This window comes from Pristiophorus japonicus, chromosome 19 (genome assembly GCF_044704955.1).
Source record: "Pristiophorus japonicus isolate sPriJap1 chromosome 19, sPriJap1.hap1, whole genome shotgun sequence".
In the NCBI taxonomy this organism is placed as follows: domain Eukaryota; kingdom Metazoa; phylum Chordata; class Chondrichthyes; family Pristiophoridae; genus Pristiophorus; species Pristiophorus japonicus.
The window spans coordinates 19,786,621-19,807,534 of NC_091995.1; the positions used below are offsets into that span (position 1 = coordinate 19,786,621).

The window sequence follows — 20,914 nt, forward strand, 5'->3', positions numbered from 1 at the left end:
GAAATCTCTTCACTCACAGGGTGGTGAATCTTTACAATTCTCTACCCCAGAAAGCTGTGCAGGCTCCGTCGTTGAGTATATACAAGACAGAGATGGATAGATTTTTGGATGTTCAGGGAATCCAGGGATATGGGGATAGTGCAGGAAAGTGGCGTTGAGGTGGATCAGCCACGATCTTATTGAATGGTGAGCAGGCTCAAGTGGCCGAATAGTCTACTCCTGCTCCTATTTCTTTTGTTCTTGTGTTCCCCCCATCGCCTCAAATCTAATATTCCTGTATGGCCCTGCCCCACCCATGGGACTTCACACACAATGGGTGGTCTGGTGGGAACTTACAGATACATTGCCCACCATTTTCTTTCTATTTTAAATGGTGAAAATTCTCAGGCAGCACATGTGCATCATAAACTGTCGTTGCTGTGAAGCCCCATCAGTGGCACAAACCATGGAAAATTCTCTCCATTGTCTTCAAATTAAACCTAAAATGTATCTGTACTGATGTTAATCCAGCTCCCTCACACTGTCACTCAGTAACCCCTCCCCCAGCACTGTGTTACTGACTGTATCTGTACTGATGTTAATCCAGCTCCCTCACACTGTCACTCAGTAACCCCTCCCCCAGCACTGTGTTTCTGACTGTATCTGTACTGATGTTAATCCAGCTCCCTCACACTGTCACTCAGTAACCCCTCCCCCAGCACCCTGTGTTACTGACTGTATCTGTACTGATGTTAATCCAGCTCCCTCACACTGTCACTCAGTAACCCCTCCCCCAGCACTATGTTACTAACTGTATCTGTACTGATGTTAATCCAGCTCCTTCACACTGTCACTCAGTAACCCCTCCCCCAGCACTGTGTTACTGACTGTATCTGTACTGATGTTAATCCAGCTCCCTCACACTGTCACTCAATTACCCCTCCCCCAGCACTGTGTTACTGACTGTATCTGTACTGATGTTAATCCAGCTCCCTCACACTGTCACTCAGTAACCCCTCCCCCAGCACCGTGTCACTGACTGTATCTGTACTGATGTTAATCCAGCTCCCTCACACTGTCACTCAGTAACCCCTCTCCCAGCACCCTGTGTTACTGACTGCGGTTGAGGAGCGCGCGTCATCTGAAAATCAAAGGCCAACGTCAAAACCACGCGTGGCCGGAGGGAGGAAGCGCGCGGGGATAGGGAGGCTGTGATTGGAGGATCGGCGAGTGTCAGCGCCGGGGGCGGGGCGGGGGAGAGAGAGAGCAGGAAAAGGGGAGTCTGTGATTGGCTGAACGAGTGTTATTTGCAGACAGTGAGGAGGGAGAGGGCACCTCACTAACACTGGGGGAGGGTTTCTGCTTTGGGTCCAATCAACAATCTGGGCACAAATTGCACTCAAACTGGCGCTCGGTACGGGTCTTTAAACTGTTTTTGCTTTGGACAGGATTTGGGGAAGAGCGGGATATATATGTGTGTCGTTAAGTTCTGTCCAGTATCATGACACAACGGGCAGGATAATTCCAACACAGGTTCCTAAAGGGGCCGGCACAAGGAATCTCCTGCTTAAAGAGAGAGCTGAGAGTGATATTGGCCTTGGAAGAAGAGCAGTGCAGGTTGACCAGAATGATAATGGGGCAAAAAGGGTTAAATTATGAGGACAGGTCACACAGACTAGACTTGTATTCCCTCGAGTGAAGGAGATTAACGGATGGTCTAATTGAGGTGGTTAAGATGATTAAAGAAGTTGATGGGTTAAATAGAGAGAGAAACTACTTCCTCTGGTGTGGAGAGTCCAGAACAAGGGGGAATAACCTTAACATTAGAGCTCGGCCATCCATGGGTGATGTCAGGAAGCACTTCTTCACACAAAGGTTAGTGAGAATCTGGAACTCGCTCAGCAAAATGCTGTTAAGTCTGGAATCAATCGGAAATGGTAAAACTGAGATTGATAGATTTTTGTTAGAAACATAGAAAATAGGTGCAGGATTAGGCCATTCGGCCCTTCGAGCCTGCACCAGCATTCAATAAGATCATGGCTGATCATTCACCTCAGTACCCCTTTACTGCTTTCTCTCCATACCCCTTGATCCCTTTAGCCCTAAGGGCCATATCTAACTCCCTCTTGAATATATCCAATGAACTGGCATCAACAACTCTCTGCGGCAGGGAATTCGACAGGTTAACAACTCTCTGAGTGAAGAAGTTTCTCCTCATCTCGATCCTAAATGGCCTACCCCTTATCCTAAGACTGTGTCCCCTGGTTCTGGATTTTCCCAACATCGGGAACAATCTACCCGCATCTAACCTATCCAGTCCCGTCAGAATCTTATACATTTCTATGAGATCCCCTCTCATCCTTCTAAACTCCAGTGTATAAAAGCCCAGTTGATCCAGGGTAAGGGTATTGAGGCATTTGGAACCAAACCGGTTGATGGAGTTAAGATACAGATCAGCCACGATCTAATAGAAAGGTGGAACAGGTTCGAGGGGCTGAATGGCCTGCTCCTGTTCCAATGTTCCTCTGTCGTAAACCCAACCCCACAGTCAGAAGGACAATTCCAACATGCACTACATTCCCCCTGGCCCACAGAAGATACATTTTAGCCTGTATTTCGATCATAATTATAATAATCTTCAACGCAAAATGTATTTAGGATTTAACTAGGACCAGAGGAAATCATGAAAGGGTTTATGATATTGCCAGATAGACAATCCCCCTCTCTGCCCCATTATTAGTATATTGTTGCCTTGGTCACCTTACAATAACTTGAGTGTTTCAGTGCAGACAGATGCAGGCTCGAGATCCCACGGCTGGGCTGATGTGTGCATTGTCCTTCTCCACAAGGCTTCTGTGCCAAGTCTTCCAGTGGTTCAGGACCTACTGTTCACTGGAATTTTATTAATGGACCTGACATCAAAGGTGTCCCGGCTGGAGGACCATCGAATGAAAATGTTAACGTGCGGAGAGAATCCATTGTTAATGGTGTGTTGGTCTTCAGATTTGAGGAGGCGATATTTAAACCCCTTGTGTCAGATCCAGTTGTTGATAATGGGGGGAGCAAAATTAGAACACGGGCGGGGGCACAAAACGGGCGGTATCGCATTGGTCACCCGTTATACGCCCGGCCCGATATTCAGTTCCGTTGACGTCAATAGCACTCAATTTTGGGCCTGTGATATAACGGGCACCAAATACAATTCCACCTGTTTTGTGTCCCCCCACCTAAGTCCAATTCCACCCCTACGGTCTATTGAACAAAGGGTCAGAGCTGCAGCCGTCACAGTTCCGTTGCTCCTCTCTGCTTTCTTGGTCTGCACAGACCCGTTGTCTTATTCCGGATGGCAACTCAACCCATTATCACCCGATTCATTTTTATTTCAGAATGTTATGACCGTCTTATCTGTATTGTGCCGAAAGAGTCTTATTTGCTTCTTGAGTCCTGCCGTGTCAGATTGTACAAACCGCTATTTTAGAGCGTCGCAGTGAATTGGACGACCCGTATTGTTCTGTTATGTTGGAAAGTGAATGGTGATCATTTCTACCTTGTACATTGCACAAACCCATCAGGATTTGATATCTCAGGATGCATGGATGGCTTTAACACCCCGCTCACTGTAATTGGTAAGGACGTATTTATAATAAAATGTTTCTGTATATTCTGTTACACTACCTTGTAGTTTCTGCTGTAGTGATGTACTGATTAATAGCACACTGTTCGGCACGTATGACTGAATCGGGGGTAAATAAAACGGGGCAGGATATTCTCTGCCCACAATGTGTTAGCGACGTTATAAACATAAGCGGAAAGATTTTCAACTGAAGTTGGAAAATGAGTGGTAGCCTCTCAGTGAGAAGGTCGTGGATTCAAGTCCCACATCAGGGACTTGAGCCCAAAATCTAGGCTGGCACTCCAGTGCAGTACTGAGGGAGTGCTGCACTGTCGGAGGTGTCGTCTTTCGGGATGAGATTTAAACTGAGGCCCTGTTTACCTTCTCAGGTGGTCATAGAAGATCCCATGGCACGATTTCTGTGACGAGTAGGGGACTTCTCCCCGGTGTCCTGGTCAATATTTACACCTCAAACCAACACCTAAAAAGAGATTATGTGGCCCTTTATCTCTTGCTGTGCACAAATCGACCACCGCGTTTCCTACAATACAACAGTGACTACACTTCAAAAGTAATTCATTGGCTGTAAAGTGATTTGGGACATCCTGAGTTTGTGAAAGGCGCGATAGAAATGCAAGTCTTTCTCTTTTTATCTATTTCTTTCATTATTTCTTTCTTTTTCTCTCCCTTTCTCTCTCTCTAAGAGCAACAATGAACCCAACACCCTTTCCCTGGACCATCCTTGTCTTGTGTTCCCAGTGGGGTCCCGCCAGCTGACCACACAAAGTTCATCCCAACATTCCGGTACTTATCCCAGAACCTCTTTGTGTGGGGCTGGCTCCTGGCTAGGCTTCCCACACTGATACATGGAAATATCAGTCGGTTTGACATCACGAATACGGTTTGGTTTCTAAGCCAAGTTTCGGAGCTGTGAAGACAAATCGCCCCAGCGCCACAAATTCAACCGGATAAATTAAACTGAACTCAATTTTACCGATTTCTACTGGGTGTTATCCTGAAGGAATATTGCTGCATGTTGGTCCAAAATGTGCATCCATCAGTATTGGAAACAATTTTGTTTCCTTTCAACAGAAGGACCACCGATATATGTCCAAGTGGAGATGGGGTGTGACTTGGTGGGGAACTTGGGGGTGGTGGTGTTCCCATGCACCTGCTGCTCTTGTCCTTCTCGGTGGTGGGGGTCAGGGGTCAGGGGTCAGGGGGGTTCTGTTGTAGAAGGCTTGGTGAGTTGCTGCCTGTGGTGGAGGGAGTGGGTGTTTAAGGTGGGGGAGGGAGTGGGTGTTTAAGGTGGGGGAGGGAGTGGGTGTTTAAGCTGTTGAATGGGCTGCTGATCAAGCTGACTGCTTTGTCTTCTATTGTGTTCGGATATTTATATATGTGTAAGTTATATTTAAAATTCCTGTTCAAATAAAGTCACTCTTCAAATGCACCCATTGTCATTTGAAAACATATTCTTCCTGTGACCATAAATGCTGTTGCCTCAAATCACAAGGGATAGAACTGGTGGTACTGTTGGTTACAGAGGAAACAATTATTTATTTAACCTAAGTGTATGAAATTTTGCTTTTCATTGTGTGATTGACATTTAGAACTCGCAGCAATTGAAACCTCGTGTTCAGGGAGTTACAATATATTTGGGAATGTTAAAGGACCCCACTTTTGACCTATCATTGGATATCAGGACACCTTCATTGCATATTACAGTAAATGGAACATTTTCACCTGTAGGTATTTTCTCAAAACATGACCACCAATGTTGAAACAATGTAAAGGTGTGTGTGAACTTCCATGGTTGGAGATTGGGAAGCTGTGCAATACCAGGTCAACATCTTGGCAGAACCACACTGCCGGCTGGTGACCAAATGAGTCCCTTCAGCACCTGGTTATATCTGTGGAGACGACCAAAGACACCAATAGTCAACACGGCACGCTGTCTGTCATCTGCTGGCAGCCTCTCACTTTACCGGGCTGACACACCCCTTAACCCATGCTTTTCTGTTTTTGTCCGTGCACATCGGGTACAATCTACAAGAACAATCTGATCAACAAATGTAACAAGATCTGGTTAGGATAAAAGTGCACAGGGACATAGGAACAGGAAGAGGACAGACAGTCTCTCAAGCCTGTTCCATCATTCACTTTGACCATGGCTGATCTGTATCGTAACTCCATTTATCTGGTTTAGTTCCATATCCCTTCAGACCCTCACCTAACAAAAATCTGTCAAAGTCAGTTATGACCTTTTCAAACAACAACCAGACTCAACACCTTTTTGGGGAAGAGAGTTCCATATTTCCACTACCCTCTGTGTGAAGAGGTGCTTCCTGACATCACCCCTGAACAGCCTGGCTCTAATTTTAATGTTATGCCCCTTGTTCTGGAATCCCCCACCAGAGGAAATAATTTCACTCTTATCGACTGTATCAAATACTTTAATCATCTTAAACATCTCAATGATATCAGCCCTTAATCTTCTATACTCAGCGGAATACAAGCCAAGTCTATGCAACCTGTTTCCATTATTTAACCCTTTTAGCCCAAGTATCATTCTGGTCAATCTGTGCTGCACCCTCTCCAAGGCCAACATATCCTTCCTGAGATGTGGGGCCCAGAACTGAGCGCAGTGCTCCAGATGTGGTCTGACCAGAGCCTTATACAACTGGACCATTACTTCACCTTTTAAGGCAAGTAACAGAAATAAATAAAGTACATTGCCCAAGAATTTCCGCTTTGAACGCAATCAGCAATCCGGGCCCAAATTGCGTCTGTTTTGAGAAGTTTTATTTCTCGAGTTCCTGCTCAAACTCATTTGCATATATTGGAACAAACCAGCGCAACAGACGGAAAGTCCAGGCCCCAAAATGGACAAAGGACGTAGAAAACTAAAGCAGCGAGAGGCCTGAGGCAAAGGGGAGAAAATGGCAGAGATGGGAAACAGGAAACATCCGGACAGAAAGGGTGAATTTAAAACACACTTTTAAACTAAAACACAAGTTGGTAAAAGTACAGCGGACCAGAGAAGGGACAGAACAGGTGAAGAGGGAGGGCACAGCCTACCTCCCCCAGCTCTGTGGTCTGACCAAGGATTCCCCCAACGCAAACACCAACCTGTCTCCCCCTTCCCTGGGCACCGACAGAACCCGCTCCCCACCCCTCCCCGAATATCTCTGGAGATATCTGGTCCCTGATCGATTTATACAGCTCTCTGACGGGCATTTTCCGTACTTTGCCCGTGGATCCCAAATACCAGTTTTGCTCTATTTATTTCCCCACCCAAGAACAAGGCCCAATTATTGGGAGACAGTAAATGAAAGTGCAGTTAAATGAAAGGTGTTGCACACAGTGATGAGTTGTGCGCCCAGCGTCATTCTGTCCAAAGTGAACTAACAAAGTGAGTGCGCTGGGTTGTTAGTGAACCATTAACCTTTTTCTCTCCACTTTCCATATTTGCATCTCAGCACTTTGTGAGCAGGAAGGAGTTGCCTATAGGCTGGAAAAACAAGAAATGTACCACAAATAACAGCATTCCTCACCACCTCACACACTTCACCTTTTTTGTATTGGTTCACACCTTGAGCACAACATATTCCCAAGTGTACAGAGTCTGAGTGAGTTTACAGAGAAAAACATAGAAGTTACAACATGGACACAGGCCATTTGACCAAACCGTCCATGTCAGCATTTACCCTCCACCAAAACCAGTAATTCTATTCACATTTAACCGTCCTGTTCCCATATCGCATTCGGTAACGATCGGAGGGTCGGGGGATCGAGGGGGAGGAGGGGTGTCGGTAACGATCGGAGGGTTGGAGGATCGAGGGGGAGGTGAGGTGAGGTATCGGTAACGATTGGAGGGTTGGAGGATCGAGGGGGAGGAGGGGTGTCGGTAACGATCGGAGGGTCGAGGGATCGAGGGGGAGGAGGGGTGTCGGTAACGATCGGAGGGTCGAGGGATCGAGGGGGAGGAGGGGTGTCGGTAACGATCGGAGGGTCGGGGGATCGAGGGGGAGGTGAGGTATCGGTAACGATCGGAGGGTTGGAGGATCGAGGGGGAGGAGGGGTGTCGGTAACGATCGGAGGGTCGAGGGATCGAGGGGGAGGAGGGGTGTCGGTAACGATCGGAGGGTCGGGGGATCGAGGGGGAGGTGAGGTATCGGTAACGATCGGAGGGTTGGAGGATCGAGGGGGAGGAGGGGTGTCGGTAACGATCGGAGGGTCGGGGGATCGAGGGGGAGGTGGGGTGTCGGTAACGATCGGAGGGTTGGAGGATCGAGGGGGAGGAGGGGAGTCGGTAACGATCGGAGGGTCGGGGGATCGAGGGGGGAGGAGGGGTGTCGGTAACGATCGGAGGGTCGAGGGATCGAGGGGGAGGAGGGGTGTCAGTAGCGATCGGAGGGTTGGAGGATGGAGGGGGAGGAGGGGTGTCGGTAATGATTGGAGGGCCAGTGGATCGCGTGGGCAGTGTCGGTAACGATTTGGGCCAGAGGAGCAAATCGTGGGTCAGAGCAGCGGTGGGACGATTGGATGGCTGGAGAAGTGAGGGGCGGGGGGGGCGATCGAGGGGAGAGGTCTGGAATGACCGGGGAGCAGAGGAGAAGCAGGGGTCTGGAGCAGCAGATCGGGGGCAGGAGGAGCGGATTGGTGGCAGGAGGGAGTGTGGGGGGGTAGGATTTGGAATATCCGGGAGGAGCAGGAGTGGGAGATGGGGGCGCTGGGGGCGGGGTGGGTGGAGGAGGCAGACGACATCGGAGGACGGGAGGAACATGGGGAGGGGGATCGGAGGCCTCGGGGCTTGTCCGATCGTGGGGAGGGGGTGAGGCAGGGACACTGGATCCAGGAGGTAAGTGTAAAGGTGCTTACCTCCTGGATCCAGCAGTACTCACCTTCCATTAGCTGGCGGCTTTCACCAGGCCTGAAAAACCCAACCAGCTGCAGTTACATTTAAAATGGAGGTTAAATCTGAGGCACGCCAGCCTCATTATAATATTTAAATGTTGACCCGCCTCCTGGGAGCGGATTGGCTGCCCGGCCTGGCCCCGCCTCCGTTAATACCGGAAGTGGGCGGGTTGGAGGCGGGTTCTGGTCAGGATTCAGATTTTAACACTTTAACTTCCCACCCGACCACAACCCACCCGTTTTTGGGGTTAAAATTCCCCCCATTGTCACTCGGTTGTACCCGGCCTGACCTCAGGTGACATTGGGACCATCCGCACCACCTGTGACTGAGACCGACGACCATCAGTTTGCAGCTGGCAGGAGGCAGGGAGGTGGTGTGAAATTATGGGATGGACAGGTTAGTGACCTTTGACCCACAGATTGTCAGCGGGGCGGAGTTTTTCCTGCCGTCACTCTGTCCCGGACTGAAGATGGGAAAGAGTGTCTCAGTGAAAGTGTGGGTGAAGGTGTGGAGATGGGACATGTTGTCCGCATTGTAAAATGTCACCTGTCCCCCCTCATAGTCCAGGAACACCCCGATCTTCCGGGGATCCCCACTCGGGGTGAGGGGGGTCAGTGAGGGGGAGGTGAGGGCAACATAGACACTTCCGGGCACTAGCCACACAGTCCAGTATCCGGCCTCAGGTCTCAGGCTGATTCTCCCTTTCCTGTTGACAGACTCTCGAGCCACTCCCACACCCCACCGTGTCTTGTTCCCCACCTCCACCTCCCAGTAGTGTCTCCCTGATGTGAATCCCTCCGATCCCAAGACATAGAGACAGGGATCAAACCTCTCCGGGGTGTCAGGGAGCTTCTGCCGTTTGTCTCCGAGTCTCACACTGGTCCGGTCCTCAGACACGATGAGCCAGGGATTCGCTGTGTTCAGATCCAGAGTCAGAGAGGCTGGAGCTGGGGGAAAGTTACAATAACACAGTGAGCGGTTTAGTTTGTTGCTGTGATTTATTCAAACACTTTCCCTTTTTAAAGTGGCCATTCGGGGGATTCCCGGGAACTGCGGTGTGTTTAAAGGGCTCCAGGTTCTGTTATTGGAATCTGCTCTGACCCGGGGGTTTACACTCCTGGGGTCACTCTGACCTCTGCTGACCACTGCGATCTGACCAGGAACTCTGCGGCCCCCGGTCCCCTGCTGTTCTCAGCGGCTGCAGAGTGACCCAGGGACCTTCAGAAACACACAGGGAATCGGCACCAGAGGCTACGGCGGGGCTTCCGAACGGAAGAGGGGGAAAGGTGCAGGCACCGGAAGGGAAGAGAGAAGGGAAGAGGAAAACGGAAAAGAAGCAAAAGTGGGGGAACTGCTGCAGAGGGGAAGAGAGAACCCAGAGGAGGAGGGAAATTATATTAAAAAAACAGCATCATTATATCCATAAATCACAATAGTCTCCAACACACAATCCGGCAAAACTAAACTGATGGACATAAAAGGACAGGTGGAAGCGGCATTTCGACAGGAGACCCTCCTCATCGCCCTCAGAACACACCAGGTTTATGAGTGAGTGGGTGGTACAAATGCTGGCCGCCTTCTCCTCAGCCAAGAGCAGAGGACAGTCACACTAATCACCAGCAACCTCCCCATTACTCTGGAGATACACATTCCTGGAGAAGGAGGCCGCTCCATCCTAATGAAATTTGATGAACAGGAGAACCCAAAGTGATGCTTCAGTTCAGTGTCCGGAATGAGGAGTCCCCACATCAGCATTCCTCACACTCGCCCCACCTATGGACAGCACAGGAACCAGGAGTGGAGACCCAAACTGTGCTCTTCACTCCAAACAGGACAAGCTCCCAGCGGACACAGGACACGAGGACCAGCAGCCGGAGCAATCCGAGATCAGTGTGGTGTCCTGGGCCGAGAGGATGTATAGTGGGCCCACACCCCAAAGAGAAGGAATTCACCTTCTACTTGAACCCACACAAGACACACTCCAGGATCGGCTACTCCTCCCTGAAGCATCCCGTCTATCCCACCTAACCTGTTGTGATAGGAGGTAAACAGGACTTGCACCAATTATCCTCCATTCAGTCCTCGGAGCCTCAAACCTTCCTTCCTACATGACTCAGAGTTCCTGCCTACCTCTAGGCGAAGCTCATCTCCTCACATATACCCTAAGGTGGAAAATGCAGGACTGAACTATTGCACACGGTCACTCTGTGCCCTAATCTCAGACAGTGAGCTCTAACCTGGAAAATCCACACCAACTGACACCCACCCTACCAAGATTAACATCCCATAATCCCAGAGCTTTCTCCCCTCCAACTGAACCTCCCACACTCTGTACTGGAGACACAGAACCAGATACTCTGAAATACATCACAATCATGTCAATACATAAGAAAAGTAAGGTTTTCCCCACATGGTCACCATACACACTCCTTAATGCTGACTATAAAATATTGGCCAAGGTCCTGACCTCCAGACTAGACACGGACATCAGTGATCATTTAATCTGGGGTCTGGGAGCCGGTTTAGGCTCCTCTCATCTGGGTTTATAAATCAGGGAAAGGAATATAAGAGTTTTACCGGGGTTAATGGTGTCTATCATTTCTCTCCACGCTGTGTACTGTAAGGGGCCGTTGAACTTTCCGATCGACAGCTTGTCATCTGCTAATGATAGTTTATAATAATCCTCACCAGTCCTGTAAATATTAAACAGTTGATGTTATAAATTGACCATAAACACTTTGCTGAGTTATTTTACTAAATTGTGCAGAGTTTCAGTAAACAGTTTGTCCTACCTCCTCTTCTGACACGTTTCCTCCTGAAATCAATAAAACACAAATCTGAGTTAACGGAGACTGACCGTCTATATCCGGACAGCAGAAATTACACCCACATAGTTACAAGATGCTGATAATTCCCAATTCTCACTGCCGGGACCACACAGAAAGAAAGAGGATATATTTGAAAACTGGACAGCAGAAATTTCACCAAAAACTATGAAAATCATCTGATAGATAGATCATTCAGTTGGGAAAGTGATTTAGTTGTCAGGTTGTGGAGGTCGGGAGGTGAGTCACTGAGTTGGGAGTCCATGAGTTCGGCGAGAGGCCTATAAAGGCCGCGAGGTCGGGAGGTGCGTCACTGAGTCGGGAGACCGTGAGTTCGGCGAGAGGCCTATAAAGGCCGCGAGGTCGGGAGGTGCGTCACTGAGTCGGGAGTCCGTGAGTTCGGCGAGAGGCCTACAAAGGCCGGGAGGTCGGGAGGTGCGTCACTGAGTCGGGAGACCGTGAGTTCGGCGAGAGGCCTATAAAGGCCGCGAGGTCGGGAGGTGCGTCGCTGAGTCGGGAGTCCGTGAGTTCGGCGAGAGGCCTATAAGGCGGAGCTTGTGCAGCTACTGGGAGAAGGCAACAAAGAAGTGGAAAGAAATAGAAAGATGATGTCACAGCCACGGGGGTAAGTGATTGGCTGGTGATTGGTAAGTAGTTTTTCTTTTTTTTCTTCTATATCAGTGAGTAACTTTTAGCACTGTTGTTGCCAATTTATGTGTATCTGAGGGTTAAGGCATGGCAGGAGAGCTCGGACACGTGTTATGCTCCTCCTGTACTATGTGGGAAATCAGGGACGCCTCTGGTATCCCTGACGACTATGTGTGCGGGAAGTGTATACACCTCCAGCTCCTGACGCACCGCATTGCAGCACTGGAGCTGCGGGTGAATTCACTCTGGAGCATGCATGATGCTGAGAATGACGTGAATAGCACGTTGAGTGAGTTGGTCTTACCGCAGGTAAAGGGTACACAGCCAGATAGGGAATGGAAGACCAGCAGGAAGAGCAGTGCAAGGAAGGTAGTGCAGGGGTCCCCTGTGGTCATCCCCCTGCAAAACAGATACACCGCTTTGAGTACTGTTGGGGGGGATGACTCATTACGGGGGAGCAGCAGCAGCCAAGTTCATGGCACCGTGGCTGGCTCTGCTGCACAGGAGGGCAGGAAAAAGAGTGGGTGAGCGATAGTGATAGGGGATTCAATTGTAAGGGGAATAGATAGGCGTTTCTGCGGCCGCAACCGAGACTCCAGGATAGTATGTTGCCTCCCTGGTGCAAGGGTCAAGGATGTCTCGGAGCGGGTGCAGGACATTCTGAAAAGGGAGGGTGAAAAGCCAGTTGTCGTGGTGCATATAGGTACCAATGACATAGGTAAAAAATGGGATGAGGTCCTACGAGGTGAATTTAGGGAGCTAGGAGCTAAATTAAAAAGTAGGACCGCAAAAGTAGTAATCTCAGGATTGCTACCAGTGCCACGTGCTAGTCAGAGTAGGAATTGCAGGATAGCTCAGATGAATACGTGGTTTGAGGAGTGGTACAGAAGTGGGGGATTCAAATTCCTGGGACATTGGAACCGGTTCTGGGGGAGGTGGGACCAGTACAAACTGGACGGTCTGCACCTGGGCAGGACCGGAACCAATATCCTAGGGGGAGTGTTTGCTAGTGCTGTTCATGAGGAGTTAAACTAATATGGCAGGGGGATGGGAACCTATGCAGGGAGACAGAGGGAAATAACAAGGAGGCAGAAGCAAAATATAGAAAGGAGAATAGTAAAAGTGGAGGGCAGAGAAACCCAAGGCAAAAAACAAAAAGGGCCACATTACAGCAAAATTCTAAAGGGGCAAAGTGTGTTAAAAAAACAAGCCTGAAGGCTCTGTGCCTCAATGCGAGGCGTATTCAGAATAAGGTGGATGAATTAACTGCGCAAATAGCAATTAACGGATATAATGTGATTGGCATCACGGAGACATGGCTCCAGGGGGACCAAGGCTGGGAACTCAACATCCAAGGGTATTCAGCATTTAGGAAGGATAGACAGAAAGAATTGCTGGTTAAAAATGAAATCAATGCAATTGTAAGGAGGGACATTAGCCTGGATGATGTGGAATCGGTATGGGTGGAGCTGCGGAATTCCAAAGGGCAGAAAACGCTAGTGGGTGTTGTGTCTAGACCACCAAATAGTAGTAGTGAGGTTGGGGACAGCATCAAACAAGAAATAAGGGATGCGTGCAATAAAGGTACAGCAGTAATCATGGGCGACTTTAATCTACATATTGATTGGGCTAACCAAACTGGTAGCAATGCGGTGGAGGAGGATTTCCTGGAGTGTATTAGGGATGGTTTCCCAGACCAATATGTCGAGGAACCAACCAGGGAGCTGGCCATCCTAGACTGGGTATTGTGTAATGAGAAGGGACTAATAAGCAATCTTGTTGTGTGAGGCCCCTTGGGGAAAAGTGACCATAATATGGTAGAATTCCTTATTAAGATGGAGAGTGACAAAGTTAATTCGGAAACTAGGGTCCTGAACTTAAGGAAAGGTAACTTCGACGGTATGAGGCATGAATTGGCGAGAATAGACTGGCAAATGATACTCAAAGGGTTGACGGTGGATAAGCAATGGCAAACATTTAAAGATCACATGGATGAACTTCAGCAAATGTACATCCCTGTCTGGAGTAAAAATAAAACTGGGAAGGTGGCTCAACCATGGCTAACAAAGCAAATTAAGGATAGTGCTAAAGCCAAGGAAGAGGCATATAAATTGGCTCGAAAAAGCAAAAAAACTGAGGACTGGGAGAAATTTAGAATTCAACAGAGGAGGACTAAGGGTTTAATTAAGAGGGGGAAATAGAGTACGAGAGGAAGCTTGCAGGGAATATAAAAACTGACTGCAAAAGCTTCTATAAATGTGTGAAAAGAAAAAGATTAGTAAAGACAAATGTAGGTTCCTTGCAGTTGGATTCAGGTGAAATTATAATGGGGAATAAAGAAATGGCAGACCAATTGAACCAATACTTCGGTTCTGTCTTCACGAAGGAAGATACAAATAACCTTCCGAAGGTACTAGGGGACAGTGGGTCTAGTGAGAAGGAGGAACTGAAGGATATCCTGATTAGGCGGGAAATTGTGTTCGGGAAATTGATGGGATTGAAGGCCGACAAATCCCCAGGGCCTGATAGTCTGCATCCCAGAGTGCTCAAGGAAGTGGCCCAAGAAATAGTGGATGCATTGGTGATCATTTTCCAACAGTCTATCGACTCTGGATCAGTTCCCATGGACTGGAGGGTAGTTAATGTAACACCACTTTTTAAAAAAGGAGGGAGAGAGAAAACGGGTAATTATAGACTGGTTAGCTTTACATCAGTAGTGGGGAAAATGTTGGAATCGATCATGAAGGACGAAATAGCAGCGTATTTGGAAAGCGGTGACAGGATCGGACCAAGTCAGCATGGATTTATGAAAGGGAAATCATGCTTGACGAATCTTCTGCAATTTTTTGAGTATGTAACTAGCAGAGTGGACAAGGGAGAACCAGTGGATGTGGTGTATTTGGACTTTCAGAAGGCTTTTGACACGGTCCCGCACAAGAGATTGTTGTGCAAAATCAAAGTACATGCTATTAGGGGTAATATACTGACGTGGATAGGAACTGGGGGGTTGGCAGACAGGAAGTAAAGAGTTGGGATAAACGGGTCCTTTTCAGAATGGCAGGCAGTGACTAGTGGAGTGCCGCAGGGCTCAGTGCTGGGACCCCAGCTCTTTATAATATACATTAATGATTTGGATGAAGGAATAGAGTGCAATATCTCCAAGTTTGCAGATGACACTAAGCTGGGTGGTGGTGTGAGCTGTGAGGAGGACGCTAAGAGGCTGCAGGGTGACTTGGACAGGTTAGGTGAGTGGGCAAATGCATGGCAGATGCCGTATAATGTGGATAAATGTGAGGTTATCCATTTTGGGGGCAAAAACACGAAGGCAGAATATTATCTGAATGGCGGCAGATTAGGAAAAGGGGAGGTGCAACGAGACCTGGGGTGTCATGGTTCATCAGTCACTGAAAGCGGGCACGCAGGTACAGCAGGCGATAAAGAAGGCAAATGGTATGTTGGCCTTCATAGCTAGGGGATTTGAATATAGAAGCAGGGAGGTCTTACTGCAGTTGTACAGGGCCTTAATGAGGCCTCACCTGGAATATTGTGTTCAGTTTTGGTCTCCTAGTCTGAGGAAGGACGTTCTTGCTATTGAAGGAGTGCAGTGAAGGTTCACCAGACTGATTCCAGGGATGGCTGGGCGGTCATTTGAGGAGAGACTGGATCAACTGGGCCTTTATTCACTGGAGTTTAGAAGGATGAGAAGGGCTCTCATAGAAACATATAAGATTCTGACGGGACTGGACAGGTTAGATGCGGGAAGAATGTTTCCGATGTTGGGGAAGTCCAGAACCAGGGGACATAGTCTTAGGATAAGGGGTAGGCCATTTAGGACTGAGATGAGGAGAAACTTCTTCACTCAGAGAGTTGTTAACCTGTGGAATTCCCTGCCGCAGAGAGTTGTTGATGCCAGTTCACTGGATATATTCAAGAGGGAGTTAGATATGGCTCTTACGGTTAAGGGGATCAAGGGGTATGGAGAGAAAGCAGGAACGGGGTACTGAGGGAATGATCAGCCATGATCTTATTGAATGGCGGTGCAGGTTCGAAGGGCCGAATGGCCTACTCCTGCACCTATTTTTCTATGTTTCTAACTGAACACCAGTCTCACTCAGAGACACGGTGACTCTCACACCCACCGTATCAGACACACCCACACACTCACACAATGTAACTGGGCCAGGAATGTAATGTGAGCTCCACGAGAATATTAACCTCTTGGGGAATACAGAAATAATTACAGGCCAAGCATAAGATCACGGCAACTCGTTCCCAGATCCTGCAGACAGTGTGGGAGCTGGTTAGTTCAGTCACAATAGCAGATCCATCTCGGAATCGACAAAACAATCGGTTTAAATCAGTTTAGAATTTTTCAGCAAATGCTGCATTTATTCCGACATTGTCGGTTATTGTGCAAGTAACCCGCAATATAATCCTCACCTTCAGAAATGTCAGCCCGTCTTGTTGCTCCATCTGTTTCTGCAACTTTGAAAGCTGCTCCTCAATAGAATTTAAATTCTCTTGAATTTCTCGAAGGTTTTTCTCCATTGTATCTACAATCCTCTCCTCTTCTCCCCTGAGATCTCTGATTAAACGCTGCTCTTTCTCAGTGAGAATCTGGTGCATTTTAGTGAACTCGGATGTGATGTGGGTCTGCAGACTGCTCGACTGTTCCTACCAAATGAAAGGTGAAAAATAATCATGTACCGCGATAGAGGGAACAAAACTCACCGAGATCCCAGAAAATCAGCACAGGGAGACCTTACCCTAACTTCGGAAATCTGCCGTTTCTGTTTCCGTTCCGTTTCTAGAACCACCGATTTCTTCTCTGTGAGAGATTCTAAAGAGGATTTCAGCTGATCCTGGGATTGGGAGAAAATCACAGAATGAAAGGGCCGGACTATGAAAATGTGATAAAATAATCAGGTGATAAAATCTGTTCCATTTTACCTTGTAGATTTCAACAGCTTCTTTAATCGGCATGAAGTTGTGAGATTTGTGTTCCCGCGCATCTCTACAAGTGTAACAGATCAGTTTCTTGTCAGTTTCACAAAACAGCTTCAGTTCTTCCTGATGTTCCTCACAGTGAGGTTTATTTTCCTTCTCTCTCGGATTCAGGGTTAATTTTCGAGCTTTCTCCGACAGACTGGCCAAGACCCGACTGGTCCTGAGGTTTATTTCCGGAAACTCCTCTCTACATTCCGGGCAGGAGTTTGTCTCCTTCTTTTCCCAACACCGTGTGATACAGGAGCGGCAGAAGTTGTGTCCACACTCCAGTGAAACCGGATCGGTGAAGAATTCCAGACAAATGGGACAAGTTACCTCCTCAGTCCAACTCTCGGGCTGCTGCTTGGAAACCATGTTCACACTCAGCACTTCCTGATTCAACCCACTTTCAGTTTCAATGTTGCTGAGCTCCAGCTGGATCCTGTCACTAGGTGGCGCTGCTGGACAATATTTCTCAACCAAGGATTTTTGTAGGTTTCCTGAAAAAGATTTTGTTGCAGGAAAACCACACATTTGCTTTCTGTGCAGTGAAGGGCCGTATTAAACAAACCGATTTACTCTGTGCATCAGTTTAATGTTGTATGGAGCCAGGAAACAGGCTCTAAAGGTGTAGAAATAATTGCTCTAATTTCAAATGTTTTGCAGGTGATGTGAATATGTCAGAAACTGATAATTATCCTGGATTTGTTAAACTATTTAATTGCACCATCCTCCATACATTGATGTGCTTTTTATAACAGTTTATTGATTTAATGTGAGGTTTTGGGGGATGTGCCGTTATGTTGCTCCACATGTTGGCCCAGATTTGAAGTTTGGAGCCACCTCTGGTCATATTTCAGGCCCGGGCAATCTGAAAGTGAGAGGTGGGCGGACTGGGCGGAGTCTTGCTGAATTCCCGGGGAGTGGGGTACATCGGGTGGGGGGAAGAAGGCAGCCTCCTAACTGCTGGAAACACATTCTTGTGCTCAATTCTCACTGCAGCTGGTGGTGTCCGGGCACGGCCGTGCTACAGGAGCGCTTGTACAGACCTGGAACTATCGAATCCCTAAAGCCCCTCTCTTTATCCGTGCAGATGTTGGTCTGAGCAGCCACCGTTATCCGTGCAGATGTTGGTGTGTGCTTCCTACAGCTGGTGACTGCCCCCATTAAACCCCGAATGACTGTATCCCCCTCTCTCCAATTATGCAGGTCCCGGTGTGTGTCCCTTACAACCGGATCCACCACAATTACCTGCCAAGTACATTGTGGAACAACCCACTCTGCATGGACCGAGCGAGACCCAGTGTGAGCGGATGTTTGGGGCGGTTTTCTCCTTCGTTCTTAGCCGCAGGGCCATGGGTCTGTTCAGCTCAGGGGAGTCTCTGAATCTGATTTTAAAATACATAACCATATATAAATAAATAAATCAATGGATACTATTCTGGAAATAAAACAGAAACTAATTATTTAAAAATTAAGACTAGTCCAATTAATTTGGCTCTGATGCTTTTGTCTTGATTCTCGTACAGACTGTTTTAAAATCAGAAGTTGTGTTTGATTTGTGGTAAATATGTAAACGTGCTCCGTGACACAGTTTTGTGTGGTTCAGAAGGTGAGTGAAGAAATGATCGATATATTACTGACATTAGCTCAGGATGGGGGCAGGCTCCCACGGTCCTGGCGATCTGTTCTGGTCCTGGATACACAAACATAAACAAAACCAAGACAGGCCAGATAATGAGCAAGTGCCTGGATGATCCGTGTCTGACCGTTACAGTATAATAATCCCACATTAAAGGGGAGCTTTTCAATGAAGGGCTAACCTGAGAATAGTTCAGAAAGGTACAGCTTTCATCGTACAATAATTGGTAAACCGTTTTACATGTCTGACTGTACACAATGTGGGAAATAGCATCAAAATACAGTTTGCTGTAATTTACAAGTTTTACCTCACCTGAGCCAAGCTGACACACTTGTCTTCATGCATCACACCCATGTACCCTACAACGCTGTTATTAAACGACTCACCTCCCTGCACCTTTCCCACCTTTAAAAGCTTCCTGAGAACCTGCAGCATTAACTATGGGCCTTGGCTCATTTACCCCAACTCTTCTCACCCACTCATCAATGTTTGCAAGCTCTTGAAATATTTTGCTACATCACTGGAGTTGTTTGCAAATACCTTGTTCTATTTCTACTTTTATATAATCAAAACCTTTGTGTATTTTTTAAACATTCATTGGATGTGGGCATCGCTGGCAAGGCCAGCATTTATTGCCCATCCCTCACTGCCCTTGAGAAGGTGGTGGTGAGCCGCCTTCTTGAACCGTTGCAGTCCGTGTGGTGAAGGTGCTCCCACAATGCTGTGAGGGAGGGAGTTCCAGAATTTTGACCCATCAACAATGAAGGAGCGGCGATATATTTCCAAGTCAGGATAGTGTGTGATTTGGAGGGGAACATGGAGGTGGTGGTGTTCCCATGTACCTGCTGCCCTTGTCCTTCTAGGTGGTAAAGGTGGCGGGTTTAGGAGGTGCTGCCGAAGAAGCCTTGGCGAGTTGCTGCAGTGCATCTTGTCGATAGTACACACTGCAGCCACGGTGTGCTGGTGGTGGAGGGAGTGACTGTTTAAGGTGGGGATGGGGTGCTGATCAAGCGGGCTGCTTTGTCCTGGATCGTGTCGAGCTTCCTGCATGTTGTTGGAGCTACACTAATCCAGGCAAGTGGAGAGTGTTCCATCACACTCCTGACTTGTGCCTTGTAGTTGGGGAGTCAGGAGGTGAGACACTCACCACAGAATACCCAGCCTCTGACCTGCTCTTGTTGCCACACTTTATGTGGCTGGTCCAGTTAAGTTTCTGGTCAATTGTGACCCCCCCAGGACATTGATGGTGGGGGATTCTGGGACGGTAGTGCCATTGAATGTCAAGGGGCGGTGGTTAGACTCTCGCTGTTGGAGATATTCATTGCCTGGCACTTGTTTGAGAGTAGACTGATGGGGCGGTTTTGGCTGGATTGGATTTCTCCTGCTTTTTGTGGACAGGACATATCTGGGCAGTTTTCCACATTGTCGGGTAGATGCCAGTGTTGTAGCTGTACTGGAACAGCTTGGCTAGAGGTGCGGTTAGTTCTGGAGCACAAGTCTTCAGCCCAACAGCCGGGATGTTGTCGGGGCCCATAGCCTTTACTGTATCCAGTGCGCTCAGCCGTTTCTTGATATCACGTGGAGTGAATCGAATTCACTGAAGCCTGGCTTCTGTGATGGTGAGGACCTCAGGAAGAGGCTGATATGGATCACCCACTCGGCATTTCTGGCTGAAGATGGTTGTAAACGCTTCAGCCTTGTCTTTTGTACTCACGTGCTGGATTCCGCTATCATTGAGGATGGGGATATTCATGGAGCCTCCTCCTCCCATCAGTTGTTTAATGGTCCACCACCATTCACGACTGGATGTGGCAGGACTACAGAGCTTTGATCTGATCCGTTGATTGTGGGATCACTTAGCCCTGTCTATCACATGCTATTACCACCTTTTTAACATGCATGTAGTCCTGTGTTGCAGCTTCCCAGGTTGGCACCTCATTTTTAATATGCCGGATGCTGCTCCTGGTGTGTTTTTCTACACTCCTCATTGAACCAGGATTGTTGTCCTGGCTCGATGGGAATGGTAGAGTGAGGGATATACCGGGCCATGAGGTTACAGATTGTGGTGGAATACAATTCTGCTGCTGATGGCCCCCAGCACCTCATGGATGCCCAGTTTTGAGCTGTAGATCTGTTCTAAATCTATCCCATTTATCACGGTGGTGGTGCCACACAACACGATGGAGGTTGTCCTCAGTGTGAAGGTGAGATTTTGTCTCCACAAGGACTGTGCAGTGGTCACTGCTACCACTACTGTCATGGACAGATGTATCTGCGACAGGTAGATTGGTGAGGACAAGGTC

At 48.1% G+C, this 20,914-nt stretch overlaps 1 protein-coding gene across 1 annotated transcript in view; it reads right to left on the reverse strand.

Moving 5' to 3' along the window:
* The window catches only part of LOC139230133 (uncharacterized), a 55,624-nt gene extending 38,093 nt beyond the window's left edge, over window positions 1–17,531 (reverse strand). Inside the window, 7 exon segments of the mRNA XM_070861975.1 lie at window positions 8,474–8,542; window positions 8,895–9,457; window positions 11,088–11,203; window positions 11,303–11,325; window positions 16,424–16,657; window positions 16,750–16,845; window positions 16,934–17,531. Coding sequence (XP_070718076.1) covers window positions 8,474–8,542; window positions 8,895–9,457; window positions 11,088–11,203; window positions 11,303–11,325; window positions 16,424–16,657; window positions 16,750–16,845; window positions 16,934–17,503 — 1,671 coding nt within the window. The 5' untranslated portion in view covers window positions 17,504–17,531.
* Window positions 17,532–20,914: the final 3,383 nt, after the last annotated feature.